Below are 25,539 nucleotides of genomic sequence, written 5' to 3' on the forward strand. Positions count from 1 at the left end.
ATCGACTCCATCCTAAACATATGAGTCACAATAACGCATGGCATGCTGCCCATTGCTGGTCAGCTGAACTTGCGTTTTAAAACCAGCAAAACAGAAGAAGATACCTTGGAAAGTCACATATGGTAGAAAGCCTCGCTGAAATTAGTATTCAGAGGCAAGGAAACTCAGTTAGCTGTCCCATACTATCTGACACTGCTGTGCCGAGGATCTGCAAACTGGTGCTCTTGCATGTTTTAGGAAGTTCTTTTGATCACTGGACAATTTTTAGTGAATCGACATGAGTTTTAGTGCCTGCTTGTGTAGGTCCGTGGTTCATCCTGGCATCATATATTCCATAGCCTCCTATACAGGCCACCAGGTTTCCCGGTAAGAGGCTGACTGGAGCGGGAAGATGCAGGCCTGAAGCCTGAGCCGTATGCATCTTGTCGTGTCCCAACATGCCTTGTAGAAGGCGGTGTCCTATCTGAAGGATGATTCAGGTGGTTCTTCCTTCTTCTGGAAAAGTGTTGGAGAATATTTCTAATGGGCTTCATTCCCATGACATCTCTTATGCGTGCAATCCATGGAAATTTCAAAGGGTCCAAGTGTGTCTCCAAGGGGATGTGGGTTTTGAGATGGGGGTAACAAGTGACCTGTAGGCAAGTGGAGACAGCCCTCCTTGCGCATTTTGGTGGGCCCGAGCAAATAAATAGGTGGGGATGTGCGTGCCTAGAGGCGCAGCCCGCTGTCCTCGCAGGTGGAGGTGCTCCCCATTGCCTCCGCAGCTTCTGCTGGAGCCTCCCGCTACCTCCCGCTCCCACATCCCCGAGACGGGCCGGGGGGGACGACGACAACCCCGGGGTCCCCTCCTGGGCAGGGCAGGAGGTGGGGGAAGAGAGAAAGGAGGCGGGGAGCAGGGCCCGGAGCAGCCCTCCCGCCGCCGGGGCCCGACCTCCTTCTGGCGGCGGCGGCGGCGGCGGCGGGCGAGAGGCGGCGCCTGCGGGAGGAAGCGGGCGCGGAGCGGGGGGCCGGGCCGGGCCGGGCGGCGGTCCCCGGAGCTCCCCGGAGCTCCCCGGTTCTCCCCGGCGGTCCCCGGAGCTCCCTGGAGCTTCCCGGCTCTCCTTGGCGGCGCTCCCCGGAGGTCCCCTCACAGCGGTCCCCTCAGAGCTGCCCCCTCAGAGCTGCCCCCCGCCGCCCGCGCTCCCCTCAGAGCTGCCCCCTCAGAGCTGCCCCCTCAGAGCTGCCCCCTCAGAGCTGCCCCCTCAGAGCTGCCCCCCGCCGCCGGCAGCATGGGCGGCTCTGCCTCCAGCCTTCTGGACGAGAGCAAGTGCACCTACATCCGAGGTAGGGCTCTCTGCAAGGGCGGTAGGCGAAGCTGCCTCCCCAGCCCGCCTCCGCAGCGCTGTGGGGAGCGGGGGGAAGGCTGGCAGCCGGGCACCCGCGGGGAGGAAATCGCGAGTGGGGTGGGGTGGGGTGACCGGCGGGGTTGGGGCGCACGGTGGGGCTGCTTCGGAGAGGGGCAGTGGCCGGGGGGGGGGGGGGGGGGGGGGGGGTTGGAGCGGGCGGTTTTTAAAACGGCGATGCTTTAGAAATTCTCGATGAGTGTGTTGTAACGCGCCCAAGAGCCGGCGGTAAAATCTGCCGAGAGCGTGGAGAGATGCGACCCGAAAACCGCCCGTGTGACAGTGAGGTCCCAGTTCCCCAGCACCGGCAGCCGAAACTTTTAAGGCACCGGGTTTTGCCAGGGTAGATGGGATCGAGAGCATATGGTGCGATGTTTTGCAAAGCCAGCTGAAGGCAGTGGGGAAACTGCTAGGTGAATATTTAGGTAAACCATTTAGGCTTGTCTAAGAACGTTTTTTTAATCACATAAAAATGTTAGGAAAGAGAAAATGGAAAAAAAAAAAAAAGCTTTAAATTTATGCATGCTACTATTAAACTACAAAGTAAAAGAGCATAATTCTTTATTTTGGGGGGGTATTTTTGTTATCTGAGTAGTTAAAAGATGACATATATCTTCCTCTTGCCTGTCTACCTACACTCCTTACCGGTAAGGTAGCAGGTAAAGCATTTACAAAGCAAATTTTAAGGCTGGAGATTTACAAGAGAAATAAAAGTTTGCATGTGAAAAGAAATCCCTATTCCAGTATATTATGTAGTATGCATCTGAAGCCTGCGAGAGTCCTCGCTGCTGTGGACTGGGAGATCAAACTCGACGCTGGTGATTCAGACCGTGGGGTGACTCCTGGGTGGTGCCCGCAGCCGACTTTATCCTTTTATTTTGTTGCTTTGGGATTTCTTTGTGGTGTAGAGGGAGTGCAAATGTTGAACTGCTCCTCTGTTAGGACTCTTTCTGAAATCACAGTGGATCTTTCAAGGGATTCCCATAGTGGGAAGGATGTCCAAATATTAAATGGCCTTCACCCAAAAAGCAATGGGCAAAGCTGCTGGCCTCACACGCGGAGATTTTGCTGCAGTGTGCCCTCAAGTATTGTCATTTTCTTCTGCCCCGTTGAGGTCTCATCAGATCCATGAGGGTGCAAACCCCATGGATTTTTTTTTTTTCTCTTTGCACTCATCCCCATGCTGCAGCCTAAATTGCATTGCCACAGTACAGCATTTCAAGTTTTCTGGTCTCTGACTGAGTGAGGGCAGTTGAGAGCACCTGAAAAGGCTGATGTCTAATTACTGGAGGGAAAAAAAAAAAAAAAAAAAAAAAAAAAAAGAAACAGTAGGAGATTCAGGGAACTTAGTAGCTTCTTCACAGCTGTGCAGGAGGAAATCATGGAGGTCTTTGCCCTGGACATCATCTAGAATGGGGAACTCATGCCCGGAGGGTTGGGAAATCCATATCTGTTTGGACACGTGTGGAACTGGACTGGATGTATGCATCTGAGACTTCCCTGCAGCTCAGCGGGCGGTGCCTTTGCCTGGCTGAGAACTGCGCTGCTCTTCACATACATCTCTGGTTTGCCTAGCACATCTTTGCAGAGGCAAGTGATAAAACCATTGTGGGAAAAAAGGAATTAAAACATGGTGCTTATCCCCTGCCTCTGGTCTGCTGGTCTTGCTGTAAGTGAGAATCCCCCACTCTAAACTCTTGCTTTGAAAAATAATTAACGAGGCACTTGTACAGAGGCTGCCCATAAATTAGTACTTCCAAGAAGGTAAAGGAATCGGGAAGAACATCTTAAATTGAAATAGAGTGCGGTCCAGCTAGCTTGTCAAGCATACTGCTCATGTTGAGGCTGAAGCCTGCAAGATTCAGACCTTGCTCATCTGTTTTATATGTCTTGGTCTGATGTATTTCCAGAGCCAGTGCTGTGGCGAGGTCTCCTTGTACAAAGAGGAAGCAGTCTGAATCACTGATTATGTAGATTGAATAAGCAGCATATTTTTTTACCTGGCTTTGTAAAAGTTAGGTGGGTTTTACTGAGGGGCTGGGAGCTTTGGGGTTTTTTTATCCAAAGATGATGCAGGGAGTTCCTCGGTAAAAAGGGAAGGGAGATCCCTGCCTTTTGTCAGTAGAACTGTCAGTCCATAGTGCTTGAATGGGACGGCACTGGTGAGGGAGGTTGTGAGATGACGAGGATGCTGCCTTGCACATCTTATGTGGAGACTGAAGCCAGCGACAGTCTCCAAACTATGTGCATTTTGGTATGCTCACTCATACTGGCCCAAATATCAGTAGACTCAAGACAGGAAATCCTGAGTATTGCTTCAAGTGAGAGTTTGGTCTAGATCATCTCTAGTGCTCCCTCCCAACCAGCGTTTTGGTAAACAAATTTATACTTGCAATCTCTCTGTCCTGGTTTCACCACTAGGTTTTTGTACCTCCCTTAGCAAAGCTTGGTGGGTGGCTCGTGCCCCCATCTCCTTGCCTGTGCAGCAGAAGCTTGTTGTGATTGAACACTGGCATCCTTTGAGCCAGCTCCTGCCATGCTAACCCCAACCTGCAGCAGAGAAAATGATTTGGGTGCAATGTCAGCTTTGCAGCATGCTGGGCTGCTCCCTGCAAGGCGGGGGGGGGTGAGCCAAAATTGCGTGGGGCAGAGTTAAACATGACTGCTTGAATGTGTAGCAGGGTTGCTGCATGGTTGTTGTGATGGTGTAGTTTAATTTCTTCGTCTGAAGCTGCCATGTCCCTGCGTTGTAAAGCCTTGTAGTTTATTTAGACATCACTTAAGCTAAAATACAATAAAGGGAATGGAAATGAGGGACCGAGGGCTAAAGGGTGGATGGAGTTTTTGGCAATAAACTGGTACGGTTTCTTCATCAACATATGTACAAATCTAGAGGTTTTCTAATTTCCAAAAGTCTGTTTGCTCACATCATCTGTGGGATGAGAGGAGCACAAAACAAGGACAAAAACTACATGATTTGTAAAACTGTGTACAAAAAATATGTAAAAGCATACGTGTAGGTGTCTGTATAAACCAGCGAGAACATGGCCCTCAGCACGGGCACCCCCAGGTCAAGCCGGGGAGACACGTTGCTCTGTGCTGCTCCCCGTGGGTGAGCGAGCTCGAGCCTCGTCAGACCAGTTGGGGAAATGAATCCTGGAGAAAACCATGAAGGCATCCTACACAGAGTCTCGGTTACTGAATGCAAAGGCTGTGCTTTCCGCTTAAACCTACTTCAACTTCTGTGCTTTGAAGGAAGAAGTGGTAGTAATGAACCAGCCAAACGGCAAATCGTGGAGAGCTGGGTATACTTGGGCAGGGGGAAGTATCTTGAGCCATACTTGAAAGTCAGCTAATATAATTATTGATGTGATAATGTGCATTTCCTGCAGCAAATAATGCCTAAGAAGAGAATATATAATGCCGAGGTGTCATTTTTCAAGTGGTCTTCACGGTACGATACACATGAGGCTGTGTTTGAAATGGCAAGGGCAAGGATTGTCCTCGTGACGTTTGGATCAGGGGCAGGCACTTCATAAGCTGCCTAAAGACTTATTTAGGGATGGCAATGTTTTTCAAAACAATTCTTATACTCAGAACATCTCTGCATTAAGAAACTATATGTGCATACAGCATGAAGTTACGTTTTGGAAGCCACCACAGAATCTTCTGTCTTTTTCAAGTAGAAATTCATGAAAATTGGTTGTTATTGTGGGGTGAAATTGTGAATAAAATGTCAAGACTTGATATTCCTTACTCCTACCTGAAGGAAATTAATGTCATAGTAAAAGAATGGAAAACTGAGTCAGCAGGGATTCCTGTGAGTGCTGGGGACAGCTTGTGTGCACCGAGAGAAGGTGGCTGGAGGATTTTTAGGAGAGAGTGGGAGGCGATGTAGTGCCAGCAAGGAGGAGCAGGACAAAAAGCCAGACCACATGCATTGCAGCATTACTAGTCTTGAAACCTTAGCAGTTTCAAAGGCGCCTTCTGTTCTGTGTAGCATGAGCCTGTTTTTCTAACCATACCTATGGAAAAATATTTTTTTCCACTTATTTAAGATCCTTAAGATATTTTAAATCCACACACATTATAAGCAGTAAAATGATTTAAAGCCCCCTGAAATGAAAAGAAATTTTTATAGTAATTCCTCTCGGTTTTGGACTGAGCCCTTAAAAAAGAAGGAAAGACTTGTGGCAGAGATAATCCTTCTTTGTAAGGTTTTGGTGGGACTACACGGGAATTATTCAGGATGCGAGTGAAATAGATGGGAGTTTAAAAAATGGCAGTAATAATTAGGAGACTGGGAGTTGGTCATGTGAAAGGAGTTTATTAAAAAAATTCGTGCTTTCAGTTTAATGAAGCATGGGCTAAACTTGTGATGGTAGGCGTTCATTGCACGATCTCTCTAATGATGTTTAATGAGCGCTGCACCCAACAGGGAGCCGCAGAGGGCGGCAGTGGGGAGTTAGAGACTCAGGGTGCAACCATGAAATTGGGGAAAAAGATGAAAGTACCTGTTAAAACAACTTGGTAGTATGCCCTGAGAGATTGTGCCAGAGATTTCAAGATTGCTGATAGAAAATTTTTGCTTTGAGTCTTTAATATTAGAGAAGAGCAATCAAGGAAGCAGATCTCACAGCGGGGAGAAGGCAGAAATGGCCCCGAGACTCTTAATGATTTTCCATTTCTGCAATATCAGCAGCAGCAGAAGTAGGGGATCAAGCTCTGCTCTGTCACGTGTGGTCTGTTGGGACCAAATTTTTTTAAATTTGGGGAGGTGGAGAGATTTCAAGCACCCAGTGCCAGTAATTCAACAGGTACATCTTCAAAAGAATTTAGCCTACAAAAATCGGACTTCCCTGAAGGTTCTTTTTTTAATAAAGGTGCTCAGAGTGCTTGACCATATCCAATCTACCCATTTCCACAAGCAGTCCAGAGGATGAGGTTTTGTAGTCATTTGCTTTCGATTTGTTTAAGTGCAGTTTTTCTTTCTTGCTTCCTTCCCTTCTTTTCCATCTCGTTCCTCGCCCAGGCAGATGGGACAGCCTGGCCGAGGGAGGCAGCGATGGTGCTGTGACCCCGTGGTGCCCAGGGATGCCCCCTGTGGGTTTCCTCATTGTTCAGGACTTTTTTTCGGAGCAGACCTTCCAGCCGTTCTTCTTTCAGTCGACAGTGAAAGCTATTACTTAACATCTGTAAGGACTTTCTAGTCATTTGTTTTGCCAATGAATGTCAGTATGGTACTAATTAGGACGGAGGTTTTTTACACAAGGGCAAAACGCTATAGATGTGTTCCTACAAGATGCAGTGTACTTAGAAAAAGCAAATAGACTCCTCCTGTCGAGTTTTAGAGAATGAAGAGGAGCCTGGTTTACCCTTTACTTAAAAGACAAGATAAGGTTGCTAGCTTTACAGGAAACCTTCTGAACAAATAACCATCGGTTGTACGGAGATAAGCTCCACTGACTTGGAGAGAGATAACCCAAGTGCCTGATCCAGCTCTGGAGTGAAATTCTCACCGGCAGCCAGCCGGCATGCACATAGCCATGAGCAGGGATGCCGGGGGATGGAAGAATAACTTGGAATTAATTGTGGAAAAGTTGGCCTTTTTTGGACAGGCACTCAGACTGGATGTTGGATTTTGTGCTTTAAACTGTCGCGTTGTCCTTCTGGTTTTAATTTGGTGTACGACTGCAAGTATAACAGAGTTTTGTAAAAAATCTGGCTGCACTTACTGCCTTTTCTCTCAGACTGTTAGAAGCTATGCCTTGCCATGTTTTGGAAATCCTCTCTTTCATTTTCTGCAGGTGAGCGTGGCTGTAGCATCATACAGAGAAGGAGTGTGGTGTCTCTCTGGACCTACCAGTATCTGCTTTGTAGCTCTTAGAGTGTCCTTTTCATTTTTACCTTCTGAGGTTTATGGTAAAAGCTGATAGGATTTTTCTGCAATTCCAAAAATCTAAGGAAGAGGCAGAGTGATACTTTCTTTCAGAAACATGTACTGAATCCAGAATTCATGATTGCAGGTTAGCACTTAGCAAGTACTGTCTAGTCAAATCCAAATAGGCATAAATACCCATGGAATTTAAAAAAATGAAGGAAAATGCATAGGAAATTAAAATTTCAATACGGATATGAGATTCTATTCTTCATTATATGCACCTTACTAAATTTCCAAGTTCTTGAAGACCTTAAGAAATGAGATTTTGAAGAAAATCCTTTTGTCTTTACTTGCTTTCTCAGATGTTTTAGTCCTCAGAGAAGTTGCTGCTCATGGAGCCAGTGGCAGATTTTAATCCCATAATTTTATGCCTGTCTGTGTTGGAAAGGGGAGGCAGCTTCTCTTTGCTTCTTGTATTCTTTAATTCAGGGGGCCAGGCACTTTATCTTCGCTTTAGACTGAATGCAAACAAAAGGCATCCAGGGGTGTGATTGATGGGAAAGGTATTTGCCACCCAACTTGAACAGAATTTACTGTACTTGGTAACTTCCAGATTTCAGCTGTGGGAGATTAAGGCAGGAGACAGATACCTTCTCTATTCAGCTGCCATTGCTCATATAGTCCCATTGATTAGCTTCCCTCAAAAGTACCACGAGCAATTTTAAAAGTTTACAGTCACGTTTTCTCACAACGGGCATGGTCAAGAATTTCCCTAATCAAAGCAGGAGGTAAGATTTTTGTTCTTCAGTCTCTCAATAAAAGCACTGTCTGTCATCACACCCCATCTACCTTCTGTAAATGGCTTGAGGTTTTCATAAACCCAGAAATCTCAGTTACTCATTTGGTGGCACAGCTCTTCCTTCTGCCAAAGCATCTGTGAAGACGGGTTGGGCTCCTTGCCCCCTCAGCAGGATCATCTCAAGCTCCCTTACACCAAAGCAAACTATTGCTTGCACAGGAGCTAACCCTTAAAGATCACATACTGCATAACGCTTGCTACAGAGGCTGGGTTTGAAAACTGAAAAGTGGTTTCTTTCTGGGAGAGAAGGTCAGTTTTACGTAGTATGAGGGAAGGGAAACCGCTGTGTGGTAGGAGAAGATGGGTGGCAGTTTTCCTGCTTTTCTACTCTCTGTGTAGAAGAAACTACATACAGTGTTGAATTAAGCATGGGTATCAATGGAAAGAGCTTCTTCTCAATAGAAAAAGTGAGAAATGTGCTCACCTTTGCCCGAAAAACCTGTAACTGAGAGGCATGCTGTAAATGTGGAGTCTGCTGCTCTTTTGTACTTGATATTTTCCAGAATCTTGAAGATTGGGGGTTCTTTAATTAGTGCAGCTTGGCCACAAATTATAAGACAGCCTTTGCATCTGATAGAAATTTTATTGATATTAAAGGGAGAATAAGCAAGCTCCGAGATGATTAAAGCAGCTTTGTTGTTGATGCCTTTGGGCAGTAGCAGCTGAAAAGCCAGTGTTTAGATCAGGAAGGATGATACTCATAAGCAGTGTGGCCATGGCTGCTTTTAAAGTACGGCAGCATTTATTTCTACAGCTTTTTCCTTTGCATGTAGTAAACATGCTGTTCTCTTCGCACTTAAAGAACAATTGAAAGTGGCTTCAAGTTTTTGAAGATGCATGCAAGCATTTTAGTTGCTTTTGCAGTTAAAGGACAGTGATGAAATGGGGCCAGCTCTTACATCAAAGCAAGATTAAAGCTTGTGGAAATGGCTCAAACTTCTGTGAAGAAAGGGTTTGCCTGTTTGGGTTTTCTAAAAACTTCATCCTCAATTTTTTTTATTGGTCTTAGATAGAAAAAAAAGTTTGGTGCTGATTCTATACTAATGCTTAACCTGATATGCATAACCTAAGATTTTGGTGAACTAGTTTCTCTAGATATTTAATTGTTAATTTTTGAAATCATAAGCCTTTAATCTTCATGCTTCTGTGATAAGCTGTTTGTTAACACCTCAGACACAAACAGTTTGGGTAGTGCTAAATCTGTAAGCCTACAAATTAGGCCACTGTAGTGCTGCCAAAGTTATTATTTAGTTATTGCATCTCTTTTTTAAAAATAGGTAGTTGTCTTAGCTAGCAATATCAGGAAGTAGAAAACAAAAGCAAGGCTGACTCTTGGGTTCTCTGGTTAGCTGATTAAAAAGTTAAAAGCAATATTGTTTTCAAAAATACGTAGATTATTGCTGGATGGTTGAAATTCTTCTAGGAAGTAAGGAATAGAATAGTTAATTTATTTTCTAAGTAAACGCTTTAAGCCAAAAATAGTTATTAAAAATAACTTTTTGATGTTGTTCGCGGTGATCTTGATTCTAAGCCTGTTGTTGTGCCTCGCCCTGAGCAGCGTGGTTCCTCAGGAGCGTGCAGACGCTTTCGCGGCGGATGACACGGCCGGTGTTTTCGTGCAATCCCTGCTGGGTGCCAGCCCAGCCCAGCGTCTCGCGGGTGGTTTTCTGCGGCAGGCGCACGGCGGCTGGGATGTGCCTCGGGGGAGGCGCCACGCCAGCCCTCGGAGCGTGACCGCGGTGGTGGGTAGGGGTTTGCTGCTGGCCGGTGCTGGTGCGTGGCCATGCTCTGGGATCTCAGGGGGTGCTGGGCCAACCTGTTGGGTTGGGGCAGCCAGCGCTCCCGCGGGATTGCCTCAAACCAGGCCCGGCACCCCGCCGCTCCACGGGCTGGGCTAGCCGCAGCAGCGCGGTAACTCCAGGGTGGAAAACAGCAGCAGAGGTTTCTGGCTTGCTACCCGCTTTACCTCTCTTCCCAGGAGCGAGCCACGATCTGTCCTTCAGAACACACTCTGCTTTTGAGATTTATGCAAAGTGAGCACGCCAGCTGATCTTCAGGTTGTGTCTTCTCCATGTCATTGCGTAAACAGTGAACGTGGTGCATCCCCCCCCCCCCCGTTACGGTTTCTGGTCAGGTGGCATGCTGAGAAAAGCCACCCGCATCAGTGCCTGGCCCGTTTTTGGACTCTCCACACCAGCAGTGGTGGTGCCTTTTCAAATGACAACAGACTTGTAAGGAGATCGTTGGTAATGGTGTGAGACAGTCAGTTCATAGCTCCCCCAAAACGCTGCTGTGTTTTCCAGGCTCATTCTGTATTGTGCTTTTAAGGTCAATGTGTGTTTTGACCGTGGCTCTTGTGCGTTGCAACGGGCAACTTGCAGAAAAGGTCATCGACGCCTGAACTGCACTTTAATTGTTGTGTACGGGGCATGTTGGTCCTCACGAAGAGTGTTCTCAGTACAAACAGCATCAGGCAGTGCTCGTTCCTGGTTGTTTACTGTTTAAGCTGGTGAAACACACAGAGTTAAAGCAAAGATCCAGAGAAGCCAAGGCATGGGGACCGGGGAGCGCCAGGACTAGGAGAAGCAGCCCGTGCCAGTCCCCAGCGCAGGGTCAGGGCTCTGCAGCAGCTCCAGCTGCACCGTGCTGGTGTGTCCCAGCCAGGCAGAGCTGGCGGCTGTGGGACCAGCTGGACCGCTAAGCACTCGTGATCATTAAATACTTTCGCAGCCGACCTTAGGAAAAAATACCTACAGCTTCTTTGCATTATAAAACCATCTGGGATTTCACGTGAAGGCTTATGTTCCCCAGGTCAAGGTAGGTGCAAGTTTTGCAGTGCTCAAAAACCAGCTCTGTCCATGCACACCATTTCTAAAGCTGCTCAGCTCGCTGCCTGGGATGGCTCTTTTGCTGGAGCAATGCCTTCTGGGATTTATTCCTAGTTTTTAGTTCTGTGTGCTTGGGATCCCAGCTAAAAAAAAAATTGCCCTCATGTGCTGTATCTGGAAACTTGCTGTCTGCTTTTCCTTACCCTTTTCAGAGATATACGGGCATTAAATATACTTTATATAGCTTCAGATTTACGAAAGATGCCGCCACCATCCCACCACTCAGTGTCAGTTCACCCATCCCTGTCCTTTTAGCTAGCACTCTTCTTCAGCCCCTCTCATCTGTTATCTTAGGAAGCAATTTTTAAAGCTTTACATGATGTTTTCCTTCCTCTACATGAAACCACAGTTGCTATTTGTGCTATGATTCTCTGAAGAACTTTGTTGTGATGTTGGTAACTGAAGGTCTGATTCTTGAAGAAGCGTTGGGGATGTTAAATATCTTAGGTGAACACTGTCTAAAGACCGACTTGCTTTTATTGAATGTGATACAGAGGATCCTTGCGTATTTTCACTTGATATTCCACATATTGTTATAGTCACACTAGAGGAAAGGCAAGGTTTCAGCATCTGGAGGCAAAGATTTAATGGCAGGGTCTGTGCAAAGGGAAAAAAAAAAAAAGGCTTTTTTGCTCTTAGGGGTATTCTGTAAAGTAATATCATTGTCTGTAGTTTGCCAGACACTTTCCACTGTTTTCAGTTGCAAATGAGGTTTTGCCAGTCTTCAGCTGTTCAGGCTGAAGTTGCCATGCTGAGTGCCTCAAATTGCATTTTTGAGAAAACTGCGGCTAAAATGGATGAGTTTTGTGTTTTGGTTTGTATTTTTTATTTTCTCAAGGTAAAGAAAACATGTTTCTTCTCATTTTGGATGTTCTGTTGAGCAGCTCAGGCATATCCTGCAAGAGGAGGGAAGGAGTTGGGGGCCATAGAGCTGGAATAAAGGAAAGCAGAGGCGAGTGGGAAGGGTTTCTAACCACTGCCAGTGTTTACCTGCTGAACTAAACTCCACTGTTTCCACATTTGCCCCCTGTGCAGTATAGCAAATAGCTGCAAAGCCCACAGCTACCAGCAGCTGTTCACTCCTGCATACAAAGGCGATGATGCCACAAAGCAAACACAACTTTCTACTGTACAAGCTTATTGTGTTAGCTGAAAATGCCCGTGGATATGAAGTCCTGAACTCACTGCTGATGCTCAAAGGAGGCCAGGGTACACAGTCAGCTTTTTGGTAGGAAACCCCAGGTTTTTTGTTTGGGTCTTTTTTTTTTTTTTTTTTTTTTATTTTTAGCCTTCTGAGATTTCCTGTACATCTGCCAAGCTATAAAGTGCCATGCAGGCATCGATCAGCTGATCGTCCCGCTGAGATACTGTGATAAGTGGTGGTATTCTGTTTCGTGCACGAGGAGTTATGGCTGTTAATTTGGGGCTTGGCAAACCTAGTGTTTAATTTTTCAGGGAACAGGCCATTTTAATGCTCTGCCCAGATTTCCAGCCAGGCTCCGGCTGTGCTCAGTTGTGACTGCGGGCACTCAGCACTTCTGTAAATAAGAAAAAGGAGGTGTCAGGAACCATGCGGGAGCTTCTCCCATAAGTGACATCCGTTTTGTCCAGTTCTGCATTTTGTAGCAGACACAGATAAGATCTGGTTCTTTAGGGTGGCATTTACCTGTTTTAAATATAAATCAAGTCCCTGCTATTTCCAGCTCACCATGCCACAAACTTTCAGAGCTCTGCAATGAATGGAGCAGGTACTATATGAAGTTGATTAGGAGATGGTATTTTTGGATGTGGCTGTAAAGAAAAGTAGCTTTAACCACTGCAGCTTACGCTCCATCAGTCTTTGCTCTGAGCCCGGGAAGCAGCAGCAAAACTACTGACATGAGGAGTGTTTGAGGTTAGGGATGGTTTGTGAGCGTGTCTGGAGGGAGGTATCCAGGTGTCGGGGTTACATTTGGTATTTCTGCAAGGAGGAGCCCTTAAATCATCCAGATTGCCAGCTGATCGAAGTTGATGGTGGTTTTTATGGTGCTTTTGGAGGAGAAAAGATCATAGAATCATGGAATGGTTTGAGTTGGAAGTGACTTTAAAGGTCATCTAGTTCCAATCCCCCCTACCACAGACAGGGACACATTCCACGAGGCCAGGTTGCCCAAAGCCCTGTCCAACCTGGCCTTGAACCCTTCCAGGGAGGGGGCAGCCACAGCTGCTCTGGGCACCCTGGGCCAGCGCCTCACCACCCTTTAAAAGTGTTTCAAATGCACATAGAAAAGGGGACTGTCTGAATTAAAGATACAGAGGAGACACGGGTTCTTGATTTTCACATGCTTTTAAAATGTAATCATGGTTGTTTTAGTTATTTATTAGTGTTTTTACCAAGCTGGATAATTTTCAGTGGGCTTTCCAGCTATGGCTGGGGAACACGGAATCAGCTGGAGTTTCCTTTACCCCTCCTGCGGCCCAGAGTGCCAACCCTCGTTGGCAGGAGGCAAAATGATCATGTAATGAAGTTGTGCTAGGAGCGCAGGTCTGTTATGCTGCCGTATTTTTAATGAAGAAGGAAAAGCTTAGACTGAGCCATTTCCTGCAAAGTGATATTGAAAAAATGATTCCAAAACCAAACATGGCCTGAAAACCAAAAGGAAAGTAGCAAATCTCAGCAAGCATGGTGAAGGCATGTCCGCCTCCCATGCAGGTTGGAATTAGCAGATGGGCTGTGTGTGGAGGAAAGGGTGATGTACTACAACAAAGCTGTAAACTCTTAGAAAAAAAACTATTTGTAAAAGTAACACAGCTGCTGGATTGTTCATGGGGAGTCGTGTTTTATACAAACTAAACCAGTCTCTGGCATTTCATGGATCAGACCTTGGAGGTGTTGCTTAGTGTTATAATGTACCAAAATGAGGAGTAGGTGGATGCACAGCTACCTGGTATAGCTTCCTATACCTTGCATGAGAGTCTTGATAGACCGGAGCCAATGGTTGTTCTATCATCTTTTGGCTTAAAAAAAGATAAACAATCAGAAATCCTGTGAAGCAAACCTATACATGCTGCACAGGAGGATTTAATCCAGTGAAATCAACCCAGTTAATCCAAGTGTGCACTCTGTGAAGGAGGGAAATATATCCATTTGAATATGAAGCGTAATAAATCATCTGTTCACCTCAAAAATCTGAAATATTCTATCCAGAGCAGGATGGCAAGCTACATTAGCCTCCTTGTCCATTTATTCAGCTTGCAGTACAAATCAAACATTGCGATTTGGAGAGAGGTCTCGAGCAGATAGGTGAAAGGCCTCGGGACAGGCATCGTTCCCATTTTCCATGAGCTTTATTTGAGTCCAGCATATACATGAAAGCTATTGGTAGCCCATGCCAGAGTCTTGATTCAGCCATCACAATGTAGTTAATAAAAGAAATTGATCTCTAGGAAGTTCAGAAAACTTTTTGAACTACAGAAGCAAATCGTCTGCTGAGTAGAAAATTATGTTAATAGTTGCTTCCATCAGCCAGTTGATCAAAAACAGACTGAAGGAATGGGGAAGGAAGTTGGTGTCCATGTGGACGGATGTGGGATTTGAGCATCTCCCTGGATGCCAAAATCAAGGAGTCTGGAAAACTTGAATCTTAGTTTAACCTTACTTCTAGATGCGTGATGCTTCACTAGTCTGCTGCATTGGGCACACTGCATTTTCAGGGCCGGTATTAGAATTCGGCTCCTGTTTCCTTCATTCCTTTAGAGATAAGTATTTTATTTCTGTGGCGGGTGCCTTCCGTAGGGAATGGCTGCAGTGTGCACGCTCGGTTTCATGGTACGTAACTGCTGTGCCGCCGGAGGGACTGTGGGTATTGCATTAGCACAGCAGCTCCTTTGCTGGTCCAATTGTCCTTATTCTGGGCTTTTCTCAGAAGCTGCAGAAGAAAGGTCCTCGCGTTGCTATATGTATTTCACTGTTCTCTACCACAGCTTCGATTTCTTCCTCCTGTTCTTGAGTTTCAGCTGCTTTTTAGCTGAGAGCGGGAGGGGCCCAGCAGCAAGCTGCTTTCAAACGACATCCTACCAAACCCGAGGGAAGCAGTGGGGAGAAAGAGTGCCTGAAACAAACTTGAGGCCACGTTTGCTGTGAAACGCACCCGAGATCTGCAACAAAAGAAGCTTCTGTAGAAGACTTTGGAGATTGGTCATTAAGGGCTTGATGTATTTGTGAAAATCCCTTGGGAGCTGTGGCCAAGTAGTGGTGACAAATCATAAACTGAAGCAGCCCAGTGAGAAGCAGCACTGGGATTTGTTAGAGGAAGAAGTTGGGTTCGTTGTGAATGAAGAAGGAAGGTCCTCATCTGAATTTATCACCAACTTCCCTTACGCATGGAAAAAAGACGAAGCTGCTCAGCACATCTCGTACCAGAATGGGGATGTCTAAAGCTGATACCACACCGAGATACGAGGGGGTTACCAGTGTAAATAAACATACAAAAACAATGTGTTGGTAAGACTATAAAATACTACATGGTAATTTTGAGCAAGAGCTTGTGGTTTGCTAGTTATTAATCTTGCTACATGGTTTTTCCTTAGCGTGCCTTAAATATTTATGCAGCAGGAAGTGTGGTCAACTGAAAAGTTGCTGTTCTCTTTCCATAACACTTGGCGTTGGCAGGTGTTACTTTCATGAATATAAACCGAAATCAGGCTTGCCTTGGAGGGTGCTCTCACAGCCAAGTCTTGCAGGGTGTTGGGGCTGAATGGTATAGGTGAACACAGGCTGGGATTTTATTATTACTGTCTGCAAAAGAGTAATTTTTAAAATAAAATCCAGCCTCTCTGATAGCTGAGGTATTTGGAGTTCTGCTGTTGGAAGGGGCACATGATTATCTGAGAGAGTGAACCAAAAATAAATTCAAAGCTGAATTGAGGATGCTGTACAAAATGTCAGGTTGCGTTTCTGTGACCATTACATATAGTAGCGTAGGCTGAACCGGTGCCAGAGATGTGAGCGTGCACAGCCTTGGAAGGATGTGAAAGCCATATTTCAGATGGGGCCCATCTCTCTATTCATAGTTTTAACTTCGTTTGGATGATGGGAATGGAGACATCTGTAGAAAGTAATAAGTCCCCTTTCCTTCCAGAATAAGGCGATGCGTTTTCCAGCTGTTGGCTAAGACAGGTTTTCCTATTGAAATAGTTTTTGTCTGATGTAAGTCTAAAACAATATGGTTATGGTAACTGAAAATATTTCTTTGTCAGTTCTGTCCCCTGTTAATTCTAGTTGTAAATCCAAGTATTTCTATTCATTGTTGCTTCTCGTAGCAGCTGTTTGATTTTTAAAACCTTATGGAGTCTTCCAGTGAAGTGCATGCTGCTGATAAACTGCAGTATTGCCTATATTCTGTATTTTCTTTATTGTGTGGCTAATTTTCTTTTATCTTCATAGTGGATTCTCACGATTACAGAACATGCTCTTGCTTTCCTTCCGAAGTCCTGTCATATTGAATAATACAAAATCAAGCCCATAACATTGATTCATGTGGTTCTTGGTTGCAACCACAATAATATGGACTGTGCCATATATTTGTCAGCTGACGCCACTCTATATTCATAAAACATGCCTTGGGATCTTTTTTTAGATCTGTAGAGCTTAAAGATTAGCTTATTAGGCATCTTTCTGATGTGTAATTATTCTGGACTGAATAATATGTTAACCAGGAGATAGGCAATTTATATACAGTACACAAGCAAAGAAGAGTGTATGTTTAAAAAATGAGTTTTCCAGAGCAGTTTTGCAAAAAAGGTAGTTCTAATGCATTTAAAAGACTTTTATTTTTATTTAAATAACTTAAAATAAAAAAACCAAAACTGTGTGCTGGCTAGTGAAGAAGTCTTACTTTTGTATTTTATGTGCTTCTTTACTATAACTCTGTGTTTTCTTTCAATTTCAAGACACAGTATTTTACAAATTAGAGGAACCCGATGAAATTACGAGTTTAAAAAGCATGTTAGGGTATCTGCTCAATCTTGAGGCCAGGGCTGTATTATCTCCTCTGCCTTTCTTTGCGTTGCTCTGGCTCTGTAGTAGTCATTCTTGAATGAGATAAGATCTGATGCTTTCATTTTTTTCTCACAGAAAGTTCTCCTGAAGCACACTGAGCAGTTATTTTTAATACATCCAAACAAAAATTGTAATTTTTCGGAACTTCAGTTGGCATTTAGATTTTCAGCTTGGCTTTGGAGGTGCTGAACGCCCACCTGGTACCGGAGGTTGCTGTCCAGCAGTTCTGGAAACACAAGAAGTTGCCTCACACCGGTGGCAGCAAAAGTGCCTTTTCAAAAATGCCTTTGAATCTTCTGCCGTGTATACTGTCCTCTTAGTGAGAGAGGTACTTCTAAAAGTGAAATAATTACAAGGACCTGACTTCACCACTGATTCAAAAGAGGTTGTAAGAAGGTTATCATCTTCTAGACTATGGCTTTTGTGGCTGTTAGCCAAGGCACATGTCCCTCAGAGGGACATGCCTGCAAGCAAAATTAGAAACCAGTATGTTAAGTCTGAGGCCTGTGTTTTGTTGTCCTGACCTCTGAATTTCTGAGACATGCAAAGAAAAAGTTGTGACTTCATTTAAACCCAAACCGTTGGAGCCAGAAGGTTCAACTTCAGTGACTCGTTTTCAAGGGTTTGGTGCATCTTTGCTAGTAAAGCTCGGTGTAAAGTGGAGACCATAAAATGCACTTTTTCAACACTGTCTCTCCTAGTGCCTGTGGTTTTGCATTGGAAATTATTACTGGATTCTATGAATCATATTGGCTTTCTTTGTGAATACATTTTTCCAAAATTCCTGGCCTGTTCTTATTCTGTCATCTTTTCACTGATCTGCTTTTCGGTTAACCAAGAGCCTGCCTGTCTGTGTGAAGCTGCTGGTTTTATGCAAAACTTACGGTGAAACTGTTGGTGAAATATTTGCTCAGTGATGCTTGAAAGGGTAAATAGCGAAGAAGTAGTGTCCCAGAGTAGAAAGAAGTTTTGCTACTGCACAAGTAGCATGCAGCCTGAGTAGCATCTCATCGGAAGAGATGATTGCACTGTATAGTAGAGGTCTTGAGGAGTAATGGTAAGGGATAGAAAAGTGTCTTAGAGGTGGTTGTGGATTCAAGAGCTCTTGGGGGTGTTTTGAAGCCACACTGGGTGCTGTTAGGTGGGAGAATAGTTCATAGAAATTCAGTGCTCACCCTACTCTTCATCAGGCTAATGGATCCTATCAGCCCACATGGAGGTGGAAAATGGATTTGTGCAGCTTTTCCTGCATTAGTTTCTCAGAAAGCCACAGGTTGACTTTAAGCCACCATCGAAGAATGCAAACATGGCTTGAAATTTAGTTGTAGTCAGTGAATGCAGGCAGCCTTTGGAGGAATTCAGATTTGGATGAGATCCAAAATGAGCGTTACTCTGTTAGAGGCAGTTTGTGGATATTGGACGCTTACATGGGCTCATGGCAAATTTTTGTAGAGCAGCCCTGCAGAGGCTGGAGCAAAAACCAGATCATCTCACAGGCTCTGCTTTATCTTCTGCAATCACTTCACTGAGGAGTTCGGGGAAAGGCACGAAGAAAAATACATTGTATTATTTTGAAATCTCAAAGCAGCACGACATAATCATTGTTATTTATTATTATCCAAACCCTGCTCTTTCTTATGAAGACCTGCGCTAACATAAACATTTTGTGACCCCTTTTGCCACGGCGGGGTGCCTTTAGCATCCTTCTCCCTGGTTGTGAGTCTTGGCTGGCTCCCTGGTGAAATGAACTGTGATAGTGTGCTTGAAGTGCAGTTGAGTAGATAGGAGCTAAATATCTTTAAAGTAGCATTACTAGTGATTACTTTTGCATTCAGAAAATTAAAATGTAATCTGATATACATAAATTTGCCAGATAAAACTCATATCACACAAAAGCTATCTTCTTTTATTCTTATCAGCTCTTGCATGCTGCATTTAGGGATGTTTTTTCTTAGTTCCCTAAATAAAACATTTTGCAAAACTCAGAAAGATGAAGAATTTAAGTTTTGATACGGACAAACAGAATGGAGGACCGTGTTCCTCTCCAAAAAGAGAGGAAGCATCAGCATCCACATCGGCAGGAGATCAGATTAGATTGATGAGGAGAACTTTATGGACACCCTTGATGGAAGAACTGAGGCTTAAAAAACTGGAGCTCCATAATTGATTGTACAAAGGCCGAAGTGATGAAAGCAAACTGTTAAATGCACTAATTGATGTATTGCCACCATAGATATAAAACCAGGCCTTGAACATGTTGTGGTTTTGTGTCGCCACAAGTCGTGGTGTGCGGGCAAGTGCTTTTGGCGTGTCTGTATGTGGGGGTCCTGCTGAAGACCTCAAGGGTTGCAAGGTTACTGCGAACCAGCAGGAGAGCTCTCACCAGACCATTTCCAAATAAATTCTCGGGAACAAATTTCCTCTTCCTAATAATAACCTGCCCAGCTGTTTTTCTGAGCCCAGAAGCTCACGTGTTCCTACTGTACAAACACAGCACTGGAAGAAGGTGGTTTTGATTTGTTTTTTTTCCTTTCAAGTTATGTCATGTTGTCACAAGCCCTTCTGAATGTGAAAGATAAATGGAGAGGAAATGAGGCAACTTTCTTTTTTTTTTTTTTTTTTTTTTTTTTTCAAAAAGGAAGGAGCATTGAAACATTGAGGCGGAAGAGCTGAGTGGCTGAGGGGACTCAAACACACGTTTATTGAGAGAGGCAATAGCTGACTGGTGCTTCTTCCCAGGAAGTCTTCTTAGAAATGGAAAAAACAAACACCAGCACTAACCCCATTGTCTTCTGAGTGATGCTTTCATGAGCACTTGAGGAACTGAAACTTGTCCAGGCAGAAGAAAAATAATGCACAGCACTTGGCACGCTGTCAAGTGGCTGGACTGTAACCCCTTTGAGCTTGATTTCACCGTATATAAGTGGGATTTAGTGAAACCAGCTCCACGGAGGAAAGCAAACAGCTTTCAGACTCCACCTGCAGAGCTGTGTGCCACCACCTTCCTGTCACAGCAAGCGACAGCGTAGCTACGCCTGTCTGGGAGTCGCAGTCAAACACTCAGTGGGACTCTGGCGTTTCTCTGAATTATGGCTAAAAACAGAAATCTGAAAAATAAATACTTCTCAACAGTTTGTTGGGACAAAGAGTAATTACACCTTACACCCCAGCATTTGCGCAGGAGTGACTCTAAGATAAAGGTCTTGCTTTGTGTGTGTCCTCTGTTATATATTTACATCAAATTCTTTCTGAACACAGTTGTTCTTTTTCCTTTTTTTCCTTAAATTCCCCTAACCTATGACCTTCTGACCTGGGAGTATTTCTTCTACCTCTGGTGATCAGGATTGCTGGCACTGGCTGGTTGTACAAAGCACAGACCTGGTGAATGCGAAGGCGATCCTTCATCTCTGATACTGCTACAGTTACAGAAGGTTAGGGGTTGTTTTGATTTTTGCTTGACCTCCTTTCAGGATGAAATTTCCGGGATGAATTCTGAATTTGCTAGCAGAAGGTATAATTTTATTAGGCCAGTCCCAGCTTTAATCCAGAAGAATCAAAGGCATAAACTCTGCCAAGTAAGGAATGATTATTAAATTTAATGGGTTCTTTTAGCTTTACAAAAAAACCCCATAAATGTTCAGACCACTTAGTTTCCTCCTTTTACAGTGCTTTGGAAATATTGGAATCTTGATTATGGCTTTGCTCAACTTTGAATGGGAGGAAAGAGGGAAAACGAGGCCACTGGCAGGTCTCCCATGTTGAGAAGCCCCAGGCAGCCCGAGGGCCACATCCCATCTTCTGTTTGCCTGTTCCCTTTTATTTTCTTTTCACGCCCTTTTGCTTCATTTTCTCTGCTTCCACCCATGGATTGTCCATGGACTAAATTTAGCAGGAGCTTTTGGAGCAGTCGCAGTGCTTTCGCGAGGGAAGGGAAGACCTTCGCTCCGTTCCAGCTTCTGTTTCCTTTGCACCCATTTCACAGCTGGAAGAGAGCAAAAGGCTGTGTCCTAACCCAAAGTGGGACTTTTGGGCAGTGGCAGCCACTATAGTAGAGTCCAAGTAAAGTGTGAGTGAGGAAACCAGACATACTCATTCAGATCGAGATTGTTTTGAAGGGCAAGAGGCGACTCGGTCGAGGTCTGCGCTTACAGCTGAGCATCAGTGTGTTTTCCTCACCTCGTGTCAAACCAAACATTTCCACAGCTGTGAAGAACCCCAGATCCGGGTGGCTGATGCTCTGGTACCACTTCTTGGTGTTTCTCAACTAACTTGAATTATAAAGTTTATCTGTTGCATTGTGGAGCAGTAATTTCCCTTCCCCATCTGTAATATTCACAGAAAAAGAGACTGTTTTACACAGGGTTTGGTGAGCAGATTCATGTAATAATTATACACTTGTTTTCTAAACTCTTAACCTTAATTGATGCTTTTTTGCGGCCGTGGGAAGAAACCTCCTTCCCCACAGGATGAGGCGCCAGTGCTTCCTCCTGTCTCTTCCGCAGAATTAAAAATTCAGTGAACAGTGTAGTTATCCTGGATGGGAGATACTATCATCCACGGATAAGTAGAGAAGGGTTTGTTTGTAAAAGGGGAGACTTTTGGTTTGCAGGAATATAGACCCTTTAATGCTTGGAAGTATTTCTTGCGAAGTGTGAATGCATTGATTTTAAAATTAATTTATTTCTAAAGATTTAGCAGACGTGTTTAGGATATTATCTTATTTTTCTGAATGTGAGAACAGGCTATCAGCAAGGAGAATTTGTCTAGTTTGGCTTAGCTAAGGCATAGAAAGATTAACTATATATTAGGAAAAAACCTTTAGAAGTGTCAGAACTAAGAAACATTAATCTACTGATTCATTTTCCCAGCTTAAAACCACTAGTCTCTACTGGTTGCTGTTCTGCAGCTGCTGGCTGTACATATGGATGGATGATATGATGGAAATATTTTCTCTGTATGCTCAATGCATGTGCAAAACAGGTTACTCAGAGTCATAGTGAATATTTCTGGCTTTACCAGGGCAAGCATGCAGACTTATCTGCTGGCATCGTGACATATTACCCTACAGTGTAGTGCTGTGAAACAACATTTTCGTCTTGTAGGTTGTGTCAGCCCTGAACGATTCCTACTGTAGCATCTTTATGGACAACACAGTCCAGGTGGCATTAGAAAGTGATCCCATTGTATCACTATGCTTTGTAACAACAAAATATACGATATGTTAAAGGGATTTTGAAATGATGCTTCGCTCAAACTTCTAGGTTTTATAAAGTGAGTCCTCCCATCATCTTCCCAATAATATTTTGCTGTGACAACAGTTAAATTTCCTTGCATTCATCTTGCAGTATTATCGCATGAAGTTAATGAGAACCTGACTAAAAATGCACTACAAATAAAGTATTTTCCCATTTTTGTTGTCCAAGCTTAATGTAAAGTGGGAGGTGGGGTAAAAAAATTCCTTGGGATGTGAACTGCATTTTACAGATTCCTCTTCCCATAATATAAAGTTTTATTAGAAGCTTAATTGTATCTATATATATTAATTTGTTTGTCTCGTTTAAAAAGGGGAAAAAGCAATAAAATTGATTCTTGGTTTTCACAAAAAGTTGTCTCTTTGTCCATCTAAAGACTTATGTTGTCAGCTACATCTATAAATGCTTTTATCTCCTTTGCTATGTGAAATACACCTCTGTTATTGTCCCCTCCCTGTATAGCAAAGTTTGCAGCAACAAGTATCACTGTGGTTTTGACTTAAAAGAACTTTCTGGGATGCCGAGGCAGAGATCCAATTTTAAAAGTACATATTTACCAAGAAGGCGACGTGTCAGAAGACCACACGAAGAGCTTACCTGAAAGATTGCAAGAGTAAAAGGCTTTTGCAGGCTCATAAGCTGGAAATGGGAGGGAGACCATCTCCGAGACGGCTCCTCTAACGTACCTCTCCGGGGGAGGAGGAGCGTGCATGCCTGCAGCCCCCCTCCAAACGTCCTGCCACGGCCGCTGCCCCGCGGCGGACCAAGGCGAGGCGGTGTCGGCACAAGCTAAGAAAAATAGATGACATTGGAAAATGGTCCCAACTGGCATATCGGTGGCATCTGTGGCCTCGGGCTATAGATCAGTGCTTCAAAAATCTGAATGGTGCGAGTTGTTTGGGATAAAATCTAGTATTTACCCAGTTGGTCTTTTGGGTTTCAGAATGGCAAGGAGGAGCTCTGAGGGTGAAAATATTTCCTGCAATAAAATTAAGAAATGTGGCTGTGGTCTTGCAAAGCCATTGAAATAAATGCCCATACTTTCAGACTTCTGTGCAATTTAGTTCAGAGATGAATCTTGGTTTTAACCTATTTTTGCACATAGGCTAGCTGAAGTATTATCCTTTGCAAATCATGACACTTACTCATTTTCAGTGTATATGGGAGCCAAAAGAGAATCAAACACCTTCGGTGAGAAAAATTGCAAGGAAAGGGGACCCAATGGTACCCTTATTCGCATTTTGTTACCCACATACAGCTCTTTTCCATTTTGTGGGGTTTGTGTGTTTGTTGAAGAGAAAAGAAATAGAATATTACCAGGGGATAGCGGCCTTCTGCTACATTGCTTAAAAAGTGATGCCCTCCTGGGAAACCTGGTACTCTGCGAAGTCCATCTACATTGATTTATATTAGACTGGTGGTGAAAGGAGTTATAATGTAAAGGGAATAAAGAGAACTTTAAGACTAACATAAGGTAACCTCAGCATAAATGAGGCCCCTCATGGAAAGACGTGTGTGAGTGTACTCATAACTATGTCCAATGTCATATATGCCTTTGAATAGTTCTGTAATAGAGCTAGCTAGCATGGCATAGTTTTGACAAAAAAGAAAAAATAAATTAGGAAACTTATCTTCTGGATCTGTATGAGCACAGTCCAAGCGTTGCACAGAACTGATCTTGTGCAGGTCTGTGTGTCTATATAAATATATATTCAAAAAAACCTTCAACTAGTATCATGAAGATGGTTATTTCAGTTATCTGTATCTCCAGCATGAGAATAGTTTTTGTTATTTTATCTTGTGGATGGTCAGGCAGTGAGGTAACTGGCTGCAACGCCTGTCACCTGAAAGGGAGGGAAGAGGGAATACATCCTGATTTAAAGGGTGATGCGGCATTGGCTTACATTTTTTGAAAGCTGTTTAAATGTTCCCAAGAAACATTCTTGTACGACCTACCATGATGTGTAATGTGATGCTGAGATCTGGACTGCAGAAAGCTGCTCAAGACACGCTTGTTGTCTTTTTCCCTATTAGTGGCTCAGCTTGTGGCTTAGGGAGTTGAAAAAAACCTCAAAATTCAAAAACTATTGACCTTCACCAAATTAACTTAATGCAGAGCATAGTTTAGCTTCTTGTGGGCCCCAGGAGCTAGATTGGGTTCATTTACTTTATTAAATCCCTAGTTCTTCTGGTGCTGTGAAATAAGATTATGAATAAAGGATTATTAGACTTTTTTCTTGTTTAATTTGACTGTGAGGAATTGTTTCTAGACAGAGAGTTGCTGCTTCTAACCCCATTTCCAATAAAGGATAAATTTCAGCAGCCTTAAGGATAAGCTTATCTGACACAGTGTTAATCAAACCCTTGGCTCGCTTTGGGCTTGTTTCTGCTTGATTAACCACAAGCGTTGGCCTTTGTGTAATTCGTGATTGTTAGGATTTTTTTAATCTGGCAGAAGTGCAAAGGCAACTCATGAAATCTTGTTTCTCCCTTAAATAACAATTTGGCAACGGGAGCGTTGCAGAGCTGGCGGCTGGTGGCCCTCGCTGTTTGATAGAGGAGTTCCTGATCTCATCAGTTGCAATTCCAGCATTTTAAGGTTAAAATTCAACTCTGGGCATTTGTTTCTCTGGGCGTTTCCAGTTTAACAGCAGCCGGTCTCGAATGAACCACCCTGGCAACATGCAGTGCCATCGGAGGGAATTGCGTGCTTCTTGCGAAGGACACAGCGTGGAAGTAACGTGATTGCAATTGAGATACCCTCCAGAGAGTTTCAGGTTATAGCAGACGCTTGTGAAGGTGTGGAAGATGCGCTGTTAGGATAATGATGGTTAACCACAGATCAAAGGTGTGATAGTCCTGTCTCCGTGTTTCCCGAGAAGAATTTTCTTGATCCCGATCTGGGAGGAAAGGGAAAAGGGGAAAGGAAGCCTGGCTGTGGGAATCAGTCTCTGAGTTCAACCCAAGAGATGGTCTGTGTTTAGGCAGGATTGGTGCTCTGTATTTTGCTCTGCATTTTTTAATAATGAGACAGTATTCAGAATTCATTTAAAATAGCAGGATCCATAGTTAAATCACAAGCTACTCTTAAGAAAACAAGCCTTTTTTTTTAGAGTGCATGAAGTCTGTCCCACTTGGGTCTGTCTACTCCCTCTGAAATACAAGATGCTCATGAAGTTGCCCGAGAAGACCATTTTACGTATATGAACCTATTGAAATCTATGGGATAATTGGACA

At 44.1% G+C, this 25,539-nt stretch overlaps 1 protein-coding gene across 1 annotated transcript in view; it reads left to right on the top strand.

The window, feature by feature from the left end:
- The first annotated feature begins 1,017 nt into the window (after window positions 1-1,017).
- Window positions 1,018-25,539, top strand: part of NIBAN1 (niban apoptosis regulator 1) — a 69,053-nt gene continuing 44,531 nt past the window's right edge. The window contains exon 1 of the mRNA XM_042784812.1: window positions 1,018-1,323. Within this exon, the coding sequence (XP_042640746.1) occupies window positions 1,269-1,323 (55 nt within the window). The 5' untranslated portion in view covers window positions 1,018-1,268. The remainder of the gene's footprint in view (window positions 1,324-25,539) is intronic.

This window comes from Tyto alba, unplaced genomic scaffold, assembly GCF_018691265.1.
Source record: "Tyto alba isolate M040663 unplaced genomic scaffold, T.alba_DEE_v4.0 Super-Scaffold_1000006, whole genome shotgun sequence".
NCBI classification, from domain to species: domain Eukaryota; kingdom Metazoa; phylum Chordata; class Aves; order Strigiformes; family Tytonidae; genus Tyto; species Tyto alba.